We start from the raw sequence: 16,658 nt of genomic DNA on the forward strand, positions 1-16,658 counted from the left end.
GCCGATGCTGTCCGAAAGATAGTCAAGTTGTGAGCCATTGTTTAAGAGTTCTTCAATTTCTAAGTTTCACAAGTGACCTTTGTTAGCCATATCCACTATTTATATGTTTTTACACACAGGAAGGATCCACACAACAGCAGAACATGGCAGCCGACATAAAATAAAACAACCATCAACAATATTCCGAGTGCATGCGCACAATTCACATAACACTGGTACCATTCACGAGAGACTGGCATGTGCTAACCATCAACAATGCACTTACGACAAGCCAAACAATTGATTTCACGCTTACAACCGTAAAACTTGCATTTAAACCATAAATAAATAAGCTGGAAGTGAAGAACATATGACAAATGTCTGTTGGATTTTATGGTTAAAACATAGTCAACACATCTAGTATGTCCATTGGCTCCAATAGGTTAATAGCCAGCAACAACAGGGAAAACACTGCTCAGAATTTGTATTATAAAAACAAAAAAACTAATAGAGGAGTTAACAAGTCTGTGAGGCGTAGCTGAAATTCGTGCAAATATACCCTCAGCTATCTGAACAATACTGCCTGCAACATGTGGAGAAGTAGCTATTTTTTACAATCACATCCTCTTTATCATCACATGAAACAGATCTCTGCTCATATTAAGGATTAAGAAACTATTACTGTTGAGCAAAAGTCATGAATTTGTATCAAAGTTAAAGTAGTCCTATACTCAGCGAACAACAGCAGGAGCAGGAACTGTGCACCGCCTTCTAGACAAGATCTTAGTAGAAGATGGTTTGCTGTTGGCTTCCTCTGACTTGTTATGAAGTGCGAGGTGTGTATCTGTATGATGTGGATGACTGCAATGAGCACTTGTTATGGATAAAGGGAAGGGAGAGGTGAAACCTGATGCTGGCACTTAGGCTACTCCTCTCTAATAGCATAAAGGGTTTCCTTGAAACTAACATCGCCATAACTATTGTCATGTGCCCTCACTCCATAAGACACCGTGGTGAAGTTAAAAATTTATTCCAGCATACTGGCACAAAGACTGATTATCAGGAACTTTTTGTCACCTATTCTCCCCTTATTGGCCAAATACTGCCAGCGAAAATTTTGCACTATCAGGATTAAAACTAGCCAAGCATGCATTAGTGGCTTCGGGTACAGAGTTGGTTGATTTTAGTATATATAGTTGTAATTTAGAATTTACTGAGAGAGGAGATGTCCACAGACCTGCTTCGTTAAGGCCTATTATTTTTATTATTATTGTTAACAGGCAAGTTCTCAAAATATTGCCTTCAACGACTCGATCATGAATAGAAATGGTGCAGTTCTGGCACAACTAGAATCTGCTTCAACCACTATGAAAACTCTATCTCAGTGTTTATGGACCAAGTAGGTCACTCAGTCCCAGACAGGCCAGCTGCAGCTGGTAGCTAAAATAACGCGAGCATTAATCCATTTTCATCCAAGTCATGATGGAAAGTTGCCCACAGTTTTAATGTTCTTCTGTATTTTTCACTTTGAAGTAAGCTGTTGCTAGCATGTGCACAAACTGGTGGATAGATAAAACATCTATTTACCAAGCGGTAGCAGAAAGAAGACACATATCAAGGATCAAGGTATCAAAATTTGCAAGATTTTGGAGCCATTGGCTGCTCCTTCTGGCAGAAGGATTGAAAAGGAAGGAAGAGGGGGTTAAAGAAAAGGACTCTTGAGGTCTAGGAAATGGGGAGAGTTCGGAAAAAGTTGGTGGAGACTCACCAGATGGGATGAACTGGAAAGACTTATTGTTGGGGACTTCACTGGACAAGGTTTGAAAACCTGAGTTCTGAAAGGTAGAAGACAGAGGTTTCTGCCAAAACATTGTACACAAGTTAATAACAGCGGAAAGCTAAGTGCTTTGTATGTAACAGAGGGGGGAGCAAGGAAAAACAAGCAAGTCAGAAAATGAAAGATAGAAGAAATGCTGAGACCAAACAAATTAACATAAATTAAAGCCAAGCAGGTGGCGAGAACTGACGGCATGCATTACTAGTTCCCACCTGTGGATTTCTGAGAAGCTGATGTCTGGTGGCAGAATCCAGATGGCTTTTGTGGTGAAACAGATACTGAGGAGGTCATGAATGTCACATTGTAGATGATGCTTTGCTACAGGATATTGTGCTTTACCAGTATACACCCTTTGCCTACACTCATTCTCCTAACTGATAAACTAGTAGTAGCCATGCTGATGTAAAAGGCTATACAGTGTTTACATAACAGCTAGTACAGGACATGTCATTTCACAGGTATATATTTTGCCAGTTACAGGGATGGTACAGATGGTGGTGGGAGGGTGCATAGGGAAGGTTGTACCTTGGAGGGGGCCAGAGGGACAGGATTCATCGCCTTGGGAAATGCGTGCAGAAAGAGCAGAGGGTCCAACAAGGTTATCATGAAGATTGGGTGAGCAACAAAAAGCTCTGCTTTGTTTGTTGGGCAAAATGTCGGACAGAATGGACCTCATTTCAGGGCAAGATTTTCGAAAGTGATAGCCTTGTTGAAGTAGTTGACTAATGGATTCATGACCAGGATGATACCAAGTGACAAGAGGTGTACACCTAAGTTGTTTCATTTGGAGGTATCAGCAGTACCGGATTTGGATGTGATGGCCCAGGAAACGTGCTTTTGAACTAGGCTGATGGGCTAATTACGTAAAGTCAAGGCCGTGGTGAGATTGATGGTGTATTGCTGTAAAGAGTCTGCATCTCAAAAAAAATGGCTCTCAGCACTATGGGACTTAACATCAGTCATCAGTTCCCTACAACTTAGAACTACTTAAACCTAAGGATATCACACACATCAATGCCAGAGGCAGGATTAGAACCTGCGACTGTATCGGTCGCGCGGTTCCAGACTGAAGTGCCTAGAACTGTTCGGCCACACCGGCTGGCTCTTTTGTGAATTCAAACTGGAGTAAACTGAACTGCTATTCTCGATACTCGTGTATGTCTGTGTTGTAAAGCTGAACAATACAAATGGTGTAATTGTGGAAACGCTATTTAGTAAATGAGGAGCCAAAACTAAAACTGTATAACTGTATTTTTCATTAACTTTGCTAAAGTGATTAGCAAACTATATTGTGCGGTACAGTGAGCAGTGCTACAACGCATGAAGTCACTGTGCCTGAATTGCCATTCTAACAGAATGAAAATGCTGTATAAAATTACCAATTGAATTTTGAAAGAGTAAATAACAAAAATGTTTCCACACAAACACTTTGAAAATTTAGGTACAGAATCTGAATGAACAAAATTCCAGATCCAAAATAATATGCACGCAAGTGTAACACTGCACTCTGAGAATAACGATCTGTTTATGAAATGAAATCTGAAATAAACTTCACCTCAACTGACTCTTGATGATAAACTCTGAAAAGCAAAGCTAACTGTAATGTGAATGGCCATAACAATTTTTCATGTGGCTTACCTGTGGCAATGGAAACTTGGTACTTCTCAATGTGATGAGCACAAAATATTCAGCGCAGCAGCTTGCAAGCTTTTCGTGGAATATTTGTGGAAACTATGGCAGTCATAGCAGAGTGGCCGACGCTGCTGCATGTAGGCGAACACAAACAGACAGTAGTGCCCACGACTCACTCGGCAGACAGGACAACACTCAGTCTGCATCTCAACAAATATGTTTGCCTCTAATGCCAATGCTGTCCCATGCAGTAAAGTGCACTCCATCTTGGACACTACGTTTTTGTTGTGGTCTTCAGTCCAAAGACTAGTTTGATGCAGCTCCCCCTGCTACTGTATCCTGTGTGAGCCTTATCTCTGAATAACTAGCGCAACCTGCATCCTTCTGAATTCAAAAGCTTCTATTCTCTCTCTCTTTCTCTCTATACTGTTTATCATCCACGTTTCACATCCACATGCGGCTACATTCCATAAAAATACTTTCAGAAATACTTTTCGTGTCTTTGGATGTCTACATTTTACGTCCTCTACTTCAGCCATCGTCAGTTATTTTGGTGCCAAAATTCATCTACTACTTTCATAGTCTCATTACCTCAGCATCACCCGATTTAATTAGACTACATTCTATTACCCTTGTTTTGCTTTTTTTGATGTTCATGTTATTTATTCCTTTCACGACACTGTCTATTCCGTTCAACTGCTCTTCCAAGTCTTTTGATGTGTCTGACAGAATTACAATGTATTGGCAGACCTCAAAGTTTTTGTTTCTTCTCCCTGAACTTTAATTCCTACTTCAAAATTTTCTTTGGCTGCCTTTACTGCTTGCTCGCTGTTCAGATTGAATAACATTGGGAATAGGTTACAACCGTGTCTCGTGGCCTTCTCAACCACTGCTTCCCTCTCAATCCCCTCGACTTATTTCTGCCGTCTGGTTTCTGTACAAGTTATAAATAACCCTTCACTCCCTGTATTTTACCTCTGCTACCTTAGAATTTAAGAAAGAGTATTTCAGTAAACATTGCCAAAAGCTTTTCTATGTCTACAAATGCCATAAACGTAGGTTTACCTTTCCTTGACCTTACTGACCTGACAACTTCACTTAGAAGAATTGCCTCACATGTCCCCTACCTTTCTCCAGAATCCGAAGTGGTCTCCCCCCAAGGTCAGCTTCTGCCAGTTTTTATATTCTTCTGTAAAGAATTCATTTCAATACTTTGCAGCCATGACTTATTAAATTAATAGTTCAGTAATATTCCCATGTGTCAATACCTGCTTTCTTTGGAGTTGGAATTATTACATTCTTTTTTAAATCTGAGGGCATTTTGCCTGTTTCATATATCTTGCTCACGAGATGGCTGGCTCTTCCAAGGCTATCAGTAGCATTGGTGAAATGTCGTCTACTCCCAGGGCTATGTTTCAAATTAGATCTTTCATTGCTCTGTCAAATTATTCTTGCAGTATCATATCTCCCACCTCATTTTCATGTATGTCTTCTTCCATTTCTATAATATCCCCTGCAAGTTAATCTCTTTTGTACAGACCCTCTATATATGCTGATGAGCCAAAACATTGTGACCACCTTAATAGCCTGTTTGTCCACCCGTGGAACAAAATGCTTTTTTGATTCTGTGTATCAGTGAGCCAACATTTTATTTGTAGGTTTGTGGAGATATGTTGCATTACATGTCTATTCACAGGTCATGTAATTCACGTAAATAGTGGGCCACTGATTTGCGTATGTGATGATAGTGCCCAATAGTGACCCAGATGGGCTTTGTTCAGTAAACGAATTTGGTAACTGAGACATCAACTTGAGTTCACTGTAATGCTCCTCAAGTCACTGTAGCATGGTTCTGACTCTGAGATGTGAGCAGTTATACAGCTGAAGGATAACATCACTGTTGGTGAAGACATCAAGCATGAAGGGATGCAGGTGGTTTGCAGCTGTCAGCTTGCCTTTGATTACTGCCACAAGTCCTACATCTCCCATGGCATAATAGTGCTCCCACCAGTCGGCATCCATGACAAGCTGCACGTTTTAAGCCATTCACCTTGACTGCATTTATGGAGACGACCATCGGCCTAGTGTAGCAAAAATGAGATTTACCCCAAACAGCCGACACATTTCCATTGATCAACACACAAATCCCGATGGTCCTGTACCCACTGCAATCATAATTTATGAGGTCGTTGGGTCAACTTGTGAACACACAGGGTGGTTTGCTGAGGTGGCTTCATGTTCAACAATATTTGATGAAAGGTGTGCTCCGATACACTCTTGTGTACACCAATATTGTTCTCTTTTGGCAGAGATGCCACAGATCACCATCTAGACTACTTTACGGAGCAAACAAGCCTCTGAACCCCATGTTATTTGAGGAGTAATGGACATCCAACCATTTAGCACCTAGTGGTAGTTTCACTGTCCTCTTACTTCTTCCCATAGATGCTCACAACAGTAGCATGTGGACATTCAACCAGCTTCGGCATTTTTGAGATACTCTTTCATAGGCTCTGCTTAATAATAATCTGCCCTTTGTCAAAGTTTCTTATCTCAATGGATTTCCCCATTTGCAGCCCCCTATCTTTGCTAGGGTGATCCCAGTCTGTGTCTGCTGCTTCACTTTCTACTTTTGTTATTGCATCATGTGCCCACAATGCCACCAGGCAGCAGCATCCAATTTCGCAGTGGGCAGTGGTCACAGTGGTCATTATGTTTTGGCTCACGAGTATACTTCCATCTTTCAGTTTTCCCTTCTGTGGTTGGGACTGTTTTCCTTCTGAGCTGTTTATAATCATACAGCTACTTCTCTCTTCCCCCAAAGTCCTCTTTAATTTTCCTGTATGCGGTATATCTCTCCCCAAGTGAAACATGCTTCTAAATCTTTACATTTGCCCCCTAGCCATTCCTGCTTAGCCATTTTGCACTTCTCGCCACTGATTTTTTAAAAATGTTTGTTTTCCTTTTCACGTGCTTCATTTTTATATTTTCTCCTTTCATCAATTAAATTCAGTGTCTGTTCTGTTATCCAAGGATTTCTATGAGGCCTTGTTTATTACCTATTTGATCCTCTGCTGCTCTCACCATTTCATCTTGTAAAGCTACCCATTTGTTGTCTGCAGTATTCCTTTCCATTGAGATAAGCTACTTTGACAAAGGGCTGTTCTGCTTGGGACAAATTTAAAGAACTAGAGGTTGCAGAGATTTTCCAAGGGAGTATTAGGCAATGGTTGGCTATAAGAGGAAAAGAAATTCAATAGAAGACTATACAATTCAGATGACATCACTGAAGAATTAAACAGTAATGCCCAGCACTTGGATTTTTAGGTAAATAAATATTTACTGCAAATACATATTTTAAACATTTTTGATTGATTAAATTAATTTCAGTTTTTCTATATTAGCAGATAATATTTGCATTTTTTATTAATGTACTGGATCTCAGTTTATTCAATTTCTGTTTTGTGTTACTTAAACATAGAAAAACCTGAATTGCTTAATCTTAACATAAATATCCACTGCCCTAAATGCAGAGTGTAATTCTATTCCTGCATAAATTTGCAGCTGTGTTTTTATCATCATATCAGCCACACTTTCCTTGTCAATAGCTGTATTGCACCATGTCTCACCTTTCCCCCAGTTCACTCATATGTGGTTAATTAATGGTGCTGTGAACTCCAAGGCTACACTACAATGCCTCATGTAAAAGTAACATGTTATTGTTGCCAAATTTAAAGATATTTTGGTGCAGATAAATGTGTCCTGTTCTGCCAAAGACGTGTGAAAGCAACACATATATGGCGATCCCAAGTCATACAACACTTGGAGGGCAGAAACATAGCACTGCAGTTTTGTGCCTTCTTAAAATAAATAAAAAACTAATTAGTGATTCAGTTCCAGGTTTTTCTGCAGGGCCTGACATGTTTTCAGTTTATTGTAAAGATTTATATTGGGCATTTGTGTCAGCCAACTTACCTCTTTCTAAAATAAATTATCCAGTGTTAAGGAAGTTTTTCTTCAAATCTTGACATTCAAAGAGTCATAGTTTTTTTTCCCCCTCAACAATCTTCCAAATGGTTACCAACAATTTGACTCTACTGGCAGGAATGTTAGGAATATTATTGTTGGGGGTATTCATATATGAATATACGATTACAAAAAAAATTGTCTGCTACAAAGCAAGAAACAACCACTATGAAGCATGTGTGACAGTTGGAAGATTATTTAATGAAGCAATACAAATTTTGTGGCCAGGTGGTGTGAAGTTCGACAATGTTTTAGTGTTAACAACAGACGCTGCAGCATTTATGAAGGCAGTGATAGGTCTTGTTAGCTAAAATGATCCATTTTACATGTGTTGCTCATGATTTACACTGACCATGTATAGAAACTGGAACAGTATATTTTAATGTGCACATGCTCGCTCTAATTTTGTTCAGTCTTAGTGGATTTACAGCATAAACATTACAAATTAAATTCAGACATGTTTGAAAACAAAAGTAGGTTTCAAACTATGTGCAAAATTTCTAATGTGTTATATGACTATGAAGAAGAAAATGTGAATGTGAGCAATGTGCTCTGCTGTAAATGTGCCAGTCGGCCATTTGGTGTCATGGAATGCTCATTTTTCCAGCTTAAGACAATATTTTGGGATAAACTTCGCTCATCTGCAATGGGCAACTAGAGGATGGGTCCCATTGTGTATTGTAATGAGTGGCGACCAGTTATGTGGTACAGCACATTAAGTATCTCACTAAACTCACGCCATCTCTCTTTGAATGTAAGCCAAAAACCATACTGAAATTTCGCCATATCTTGTCAAATGTGTACTAGTGTACAAATAAAACTGACGAAAACCTGTTTTGTAGTGTGCGCTCTCTCTCTCTCTCTCTCTCTCTCTCTCTCTCTCTCTCTCTCTCTCTCTCTGCGCGCGCGCGTGTGTGTGTGTGTGTGTGTGTGTGTGTGTGTGTGTGTGTGTGTGTGTGTGTGTGTGTGTGTGTGTGTGTGAGAGAGAGAGAGAGAGAGAGAGAGAGAGAGAGAGAGAGAGAGAGAGAGAGAGAGAGAGAGAGAGAGATAACTAGAAACCAGTATAGAGTGCTGAAATGGTCAGGTATGCTACAATCTATTGGCAAGGGCTGTAGCTTTGTTTGAGACTGCACATGCTGACATGTGACGTCAACCATCCAGCACTATGGGTGCTAGGTTTCTCACAGCAACAAGTCAGTAGTTTTCTTTAAAACTGCATGTATCATATTTTCCAAGTGTACAGCATAAGGGATTTTTTACGGAGCTGTTGTCATAACTGCGGCATGGCCAAGTGGTTGCTGGCATGGTAGCTCAGTGTGTTTAGTCAGAGGGCTGCTTGTTCTCTACAATAAAAAAAACTGAGTGAAGGACTCACCAATCAACTTGACCAGATATCTTGTGACATCCGCCCAGACCAAATACTATGAACAATACCGAACACGCACATTCACAGAGATTGGCAGTTCGTGGACCCAGTCTTTTTGTTGTGTGTGTATGTGATTCAATTATAAAATTATACGTAAAATTAATATACTCAATTCTGTTATGATAACAGGCAACCACATTGTAGCACGTTGGTAAAATTTTGCCTGAGCTGCCACTGATTGCAGGTCTTCAGCAATGAGGGACACACAGCACACAAAGCATTTGGGAGTACTGCATGTTATTCATATTCACTTAGATAAACTGAATTATAATTGAATATTTTACTTTGTCACATACTTCTAGTATTCTTAAGCCATACAAAATAAACAATTATGATTATGAGCACCTAAAAATCTGAGCCTAGTAATGAATGTCTTAGTTTTGGTTTTGGACATTGGAGTCACCTTGCATATGGGCCATCCCCTTCCTAGAAAATATGTTCCAGAAGAGCTAAAAGCTACTAGTGCAAAAAGAATATAAAATACTAAGACAAATTCCACCAAACAGAGTAAAGTCGGAAGACAAATGGAAACATTAGTGAAACAAATTTCCCCAGTGCAAATAATTTTAAGGGTGACAAGCTCCTGCAGGTGTTGGTAAATAAGTTTAGTTTGGCTTCATTCTGTGTGGCGATGTTCTGCCCATTACCAGTTAATTCATGTGACTGACAACTTTTTTTAATGGCAGTCTGCGAGCATATTCAAGATGTTGATTCCTTGGCTTGATGTGGTTCACCACAGTAGCAGACATAGTTGGTTGCCTGTCAGTGACAGTTTGAGTTGGTTTGCTATGAAGTGTATTATAACAAATCTTCATACCAGTTAACATATTTTATAATTTGCTTAGCTATTTATTTAAGTTTTCCAAATACTTGTAAATGCTGTTAAGGTATCAACACCCTTTAATTTTTATGTAGAATTCAGCTGTATAAGGATCTGTCTCGAGTTTGTGGGTTTTAAATAACAAATTGCATGATTTTTATTGGGTTCCTACATCATTCTGATTAGTCCTTTCTAAACTTAAATTTTCGGCCAGTTTCTTTATTTTGGCAGCCATTAAAGAGAATTAAACAAATTTTGGTATGTCTTCCTAAAGGTAACGTCATTTAAGGCTTGCATTGATAACTGTACATTATTTTCATCACAGGAATACTTACAAACCAAATAAAATATTAATTCATATTTTTATTCATCTGTAAACTATTACATTAAGAGCAACACAGTCATAAAAGAAAAACACACACACTTAAGAAATCCACGTCAAACAGAAATTACCCAAAACACAGGATTTTTACTTGTGAATTTAAAAAGCTTTCTTCCATGGTTCATTTATTAGCATTACAGTATACAGATAGATTGCAGTTGTCAATATCTAAGTGTGTCTGGTTCTAATTAGATGTTAATACTTTGGATCATTTTATACATCAATTTGCACGTAACTTCTAAACAGATGTTTTCAGTTGTAGCAACTTTGACTCTTCTACTGAAAATTCCAACAGAATAAACTGTGCAAGAGCAAATTAAAGTAGAACTTTGTCATAACTCACTTGAGTGAACTGTTGTTATTGTACAACTAAGTTCAGTATTCAATTACTGGTGCACCACAACATAAAAAGTTTGAGGACACACACTACATGATTCAGCTATTGTACAGTATGAGGGCTACTCACAGATAAACTGGACACCTTTTTCCTCTAGTAATACTGACAATGTGCTGTCTCAAATGAAAAAACTTCAGCAATAATTTAAAGAAACTTTTAGGAAAGAGTTCTACAATTGTGCCAGCAGCATTTTAATAAAGGTTGGACTTCTTTTTTTTTTAGTTGGATGTGGTACTATATTTAAATTGAATACCATATGCATTCTTAAAGAACATGGATGGAAAGTTTTCTCTATAGATGTCATTTGCTAAATGAATCATTTTTCCACATATAATCTCTCTCTTTCACACACTCATACACAAAGTATACTTTGATGACAAATTTATAAATCTGTCACATACATACATACATACATACATACATACATAGTCCTTATATCTAAGGTGGTATTTGCATATGAAATTGAAAACAGAGTTATGTGATATTAAACTTGCAGGTCAATTCAGATACAGTGTGTACAAAACTTTGTGAATAAATATGGATCAACACTATGCTGACCAATTCGAAGCTATAAGAAGGGATGCATTTCTATACCACTTGCACAAATTATCAAATGGAAGATGCAATATTCACTTATTAAACTTATTTATTTATTTATTTTCCAGCATCCATTAACATGACTCAAACAGTTTTTAACATTATACAAGATGTTTAATTACATTCCTCAGATTGTCATACATTCCAAGATTATGTAATACTCGCTTGCAGTGTTTACATTACGACTTAATTGACAAGATTCCTTTTCTGAGAAAGACAAGTTAATAAGTAGGATCAATGTCCGTATGCAAACTGTACAAACATTTGAGAAATAAGGAAATGAGCACGATGCCTGGACAAAAATGCTGAAATGATTGCAAATTACCTTATCACAGAACTCTCATATATATTAAAATGCTAATATTTGTAACATATATAGATTATATAATGTGCGTAAAATATATTAGTACATTAACAGATAATAAAATGGAGTCTGGAGAAACATTTCTTATTGTTAAGGTTGCAACAATTCTTCAGGTAACATTGCTACAGATACTTAAGTTGACAGTGATAAGAATTCACATTCGTAAACAAAAATTAATTTATTTCATAATATTGTTCACATGTTTTTTAACAATCATTAAAAACTTGGTAAGAAAATTATACAGTGAAAACCATCCACTTGATGCTACTTCTGTTCAGGCGAGAAAGAGTGTTGTTAGTGTAATTAATACTTAAATGAACCTGAAAGACTCCTGCTTATGTCACCTTTCCCAAGGATTTTTTTGTTGTTTTGCTTAATTTTCTGCATACTTTAATGAGTGTATACAAGTACAGAGAACACTGACACTATTTAACATACATTTATGATACTTTCTAACAACATAGCCTGCCTAAGTGTCACTTATACAAATCTCTACTCCTTTTATAAAATGGGTGGTGAGAAGAAAACCTAGTCACAAAGATTTGTGTATAAAGCCTACTTGCATGTAATGCCTGATAACAATGACAACATACAGAATGCAGAGGATGTACAAGACGTACAACACAAATAGAATGTCAACTGCATGCCTCATTTCCATCAGTCTTCTCGACAGTTTACGGTCCCATTGTTGGTACAGGCTGCAGCAACATGCCATCGTGGTGCGCCATCATTCAAAATTAATTCGCGGGAGAAACATCCCTCTTCGACTCAGCCAGACACTAAACATTAAAATCAAATTTTTTAACAAACATTTTGGAAAAAGACACTCTATATAGGTAATTAATCATGAAACAAAGCTTTACTTTTAGTAGGCAATCTACTTTAAACAAGAACAACAAATCAAAGATACACAGGTTGTGTTTCAGATGGATTACTTTTTATTCATTGTATCAGTTTCCATAAACCCTATCAGGGATGTGGAAAGAGAAGTTAGACATTAATAAGTAGAAGCAGTCATTGGAAGTTGCTTGTAAGTTCTAAATTACTTTCACTCTGATAAAAGCTGCCACAGCTGCTGCTGTGGCCCTTATATCATCTCAGTTTAATACTCTTCATAACATTAGAACTGTACTTACCCAACACCTGTTCCCAGCAGGAGTGAGATGAAGTTTGTTAGGAAGAGGGTGTAAAGAACTTCTTTTGAAAACAAGCTGTTCTTGCCAACCTTAGCATGGCGAATGCTGTAAGTTTTTCTCTTGGGATGTTTAAATTTCCAGTCCCTAGAACACAAGCAGTTTTATCATTTTTAGCTTCAACTCTCTGACAAGATCTGGACTATAATATTATACTAATTTGTCAAGTACATGTATATAAGAAAGAGCCCCAAGTTACTAATCTCATTTAATACACAAGTTATCTCTGTAAGATGACATTTGTGAATGCTTCCGAGTTGATCAGATACTGATTGTTGTAAGTAACTGGTTTATGGAGAGTGTGTGTGTGTAATTTTAATTATAGGGGAGATGATTTACACATTTTTAAGAAACAGATTATTTTTATTTTGTTTGTTTGTTATTCACTTACACTAAAGCTACTGACATACATTCTTCTTGTCAGGTCCTTTGATTAACTTAAACAGTCTCAAACCCATCAGCAAAAATTTTGCCTCCTCCTCTCTCTCTCTCTCTCTCTCTCTCTCTCTCTCTCTCTCTCTCTCTCTCATGTAAAGTACTAACTTCTAGAAACGTAGGGACAGGTTCCTTAGACTAAAACAAAAAACTTCTTAGAACATGCTTCCAAAAATCCTTTATTGTCAAGTTATTAATTGAAGTGGATTTTCAGTGTCTTACCTGACTTATCTTAGATGGTGTTGTGTTGCCGGGGAGACTTGTTTACCTTTGTCTTCAACATGTCCACTGTGTACATGTAGCACAGTACATGAGTGGGTTAACTAAGTGCATTCAGACTGGTAAGATATTCATTTCATGAGCAGACAAATTTTTATGAACAGCTGCACAAATGATAGTGGACACAAGGCAGCCAAATGATCCAAGCTTTGGTGCTGTATATCACTGTGTTACTGAGACGGGATCTGTAGCACCCCAGACTATGTATCATGGTTCAAATGGCTCTGAGCACTATGCGACTTAACTTCTGAGGCCATCAGTTGCCTAGAACTTTTAACTAATTAAACCTAACTAACCTAAGGGCATCACACACATCCATGCCTAAGGCAGGATTCGAATCTGCGACCGTAGCGGTCGCTCGGCTCCAGACTGCAGCGCCTAGAACTGCACGGCCAATCCAGACAGAATAGCAAATGTCCACAACCAACACATATGGCCTGGTCACAATCCTCTTGCTACAGTACAGTACAGTACATAAAAACTGAGGTTTGCCAATTACATTGTAACTCTGTCAGAGACAGCAAAGGACTTGGAAGAGCAGTTGAATGGAATGGACAGTGTCTTGAAACGAGGATATATGATGAACTACAACAAAAGCAAAACAAGGGTAATGGAATGTAGTCTAATTAAGTCGGGTGATGCTGAGGGTATTAGATTAGGAAATGAGACACTTTAAGCAGTAAAGGAGTTTTGCTATTTGGGGAGCAAAATAACTGATGATGGTCGAAGTAGAGAGGATATAAAATGTAGACTGGCAATGGCAAGGAAAGCGTTTCTGAAGAAGAGAAATTTGTTAACATCGAGTATAGATTTAAGTGTCAGGAAGTCAATTCTGAAAGTATTTGTATGGAGTGTAGCCATGTATGGAAGTGAAACATGGACGATAAGTAGTTTAGACAAGAAGAGAATAGAAGCTTTCGAAACGTGGTGCTACAGAAGAATGCTGAACATTAGATGGGTAGATCACATAACTAATGATGTATTGAATAGAATTTGGGAGAAGAGGAGTTTGTGGCACAACTTGACAAGAAGGAACCGGTTGGTAGGACATGTTCTGAGGCATCAAGGATCACAAATTTAGCATTGGAGGGCAGCATGGAGGGTAGCATGGAGGGTAAAAATCTTAGAGGGAGACCAAGAGATGAATACATTAAGCAGATTCAGAAGGATGTAGGTTGCAGTACGTACTGGGAGATGAAGCTTGCACAGGATAGAGTAGCATGGAGAGCTGCATCAAATCAGTCTCAGGACTGAAAACAACAACAATCTCTATCAGATCATTTCATAGAGGGACCAAAGAATGTTAGTAGTTTCTCCAACGAAAGACTGTTGTTGAGATATTGGAAAGATAGCTATACCGGTAGTTCTTTATGTCTATCAATTAAAATGTTTCACCCGTTATGTTGCTCTCTCAGTACGGGACAAATTCACACCTGTCCTCAAAGATTGTATAAGTGTTTTTGAAACACACTGCGTGCGCGTGTGCACATGAGTAGTAAAATGTGACTCATACTGTAGGTGAGCAGTATACTGAATACATGAATTACTTACTTTGGGGGTACTTGATCAGGCCGACTGCTCCAGTCCCAAATCCAGTCTGTGCTACGGTCAACAGTCATGAAATCCCCATCCTGCAAAGTGAAAAAGATAGATGTTTAAATATGAAGCTATCATGAAAGGTATTCTGTAAATGTTTCAAACCCATATCCTTTGAGCGAAACTATTTACCAGTAGCCAATTCCTGAACTTCACTGTACATTTATTTCTTGTTTAAAGGGTTCAGAGTAATTTCATTTACTGAAAAATATGGTATTTTAACTTTCTGAACCATATGTTTGTTCTTTGAATGTAAATACCAGTGAAATCATAGAATAATTTTTGAAAAGTTTTTTCTATCTTGGTTAGTTGATAACAACTTGACAGGCAGCAAAATAAAGAAAGAAAGAAACAGTGTTTACTATCAATATGTATTATCAGGTTTAACTTGTGGCAGTAAGTCATGGACACTTAACATGGAACTGAGGGTTACTCGGCCGAGAGAGCCATGTTGGTTTTACTAAAACATGGAAGAAAATTTAAATGGATGAGGGGTTAAACTGGAGTTGTAGATGTAATTAAGACTGCAACAAAAACAAAGTGGCATTGACTAGCCAGGAAAATGGACCATGGGAATATGTCATGAAATGCCAAAATATGACTTAAGACCAGAGCAATTGGGTTGTTGACAACAAAAAATGTTACGGCGCATGGACAAATACAGCTGGAACCAAAATGCTTAGAGAAGTCTGGACGAGATATTTATTTAGCAGTGGATGTAAACTAATGATGATTAAACAACAGAAGTATGAAAGAGGCACATACCAGGAAGGAAAATATTCTAACCAACAGCAACAGAGGAAGGGGAAGGAAGAGGGAACAGACTAATGTAGATTATGCCCATGAAGGTGGCAGGATGAGATAATGTGTTTAACAGTGTGTTCCCCCATCTGTATTCAGGGAAACTCATAGGAGGAGGATCCAAGTAGCCTATGTGATGTGTAACAGGCTCGCCCTTTAGTCATGCTTCATAGCATACCGAGTCCCAAAAATACATTCCATTTGTGTGCAATGCCTGTTTGGTAGTACTCATCCCAAAGACGAAAACTGCAGTGAACAAATATCAGAGCTGGTGAAATGACTTAAGTACTTTCAGTTTTGGCCATGCCTTTAATGCACATAGTTTTCAGTTAGATTTGAACAGAGTATTTGATATGGCTGGATGCAGAAGATAGGTTTTACAGTAGGAACAGGTGCAGGGTTAGGAACCATGAGCTGGAGTGGTCTTTTTGGAACATTACAGTATTTGACAAGCATATTGTATATATTATGGGGCAACTGCAACTGATATTCTGAAGATATCAGTGACAGATAATCAAATTGCAGGGCTCAACTACTGAAAGTCTAATCCAGTTAGGCTGCCAAGGCCTTAGTGGTACTGATTTTTGACAAGGATATTTCGAAACTGTTTGCAAATTGAAATTTCATGACCAAGAAAGGATATTTTAAGGCAAGGGGAAGGAGGGGGGAAGGGAGTGTGGTTCGTAAATTTTCAAGGATTTTGTGATGGTGGTCATTCATTAATTTCAGTTATCCATAGTCCAGCAAAGGGAGCATCAGATGTGGAACGGGGTAGCATTAATTATCTCAGCCCTCCCTCCCTCTTCCCCCACCCCACCCCACCCCACCCCCCTCACTCCAATTATGTCTGTTTTATGTATCTTTAAGAGGAAGCCTGAGGTTTTGGAAACTAAG

At 38.3% G+C, this 16,658-nt stretch overlaps 1 protein-coding gene across 2 annotated transcripts in view; it reads right to left on the reverse strand.

The window, feature by feature from the left end:
* Positions 1-10,063: 10,063 nt before the first annotated feature.
* LOC126266944 (BCL2/adenovirus E1B 19 kDa protein-interacting protein 3) overlaps positions 10,064-16,658 on the reverse strand; it is a 271,746-nt gene continuing 265,151 nt past the window's right edge. For both annotated transcript variants that reach the window (XM_049971647.1, XM_049971646.1), the window contains 3 exons: positions 14,919-14,998; positions 12,597-12,740; positions 10,064-12,239 (listed from right to left, as the gene is read on the reverse strand). In XM_049971647.1, coding sequence (XP_049827604.1) covers positions 12,188-12,239; positions 12,597-12,740; positions 14,919-14,998 — 276 coding nt within the window. In that variant the 3' untranslated portion in view covers positions 10,064-12,187. The remainder of the gene's footprint in view (positions 12,240-12,596; positions 12,741-14,918; positions 14,999-16,658) is intronic.

This window comes from Schistocerca gregaria, chromosome 4 (genome assembly GCF_023897955.1).
Source record: "Schistocerca gregaria isolate iqSchGreg1 chromosome 4, iqSchGreg1.2, whole genome shotgun sequence".
NCBI lineage: Eukaryota > Metazoa > Arthropoda > Insecta > Orthoptera > Acrididae > Schistocerca > Schistocerca gregaria.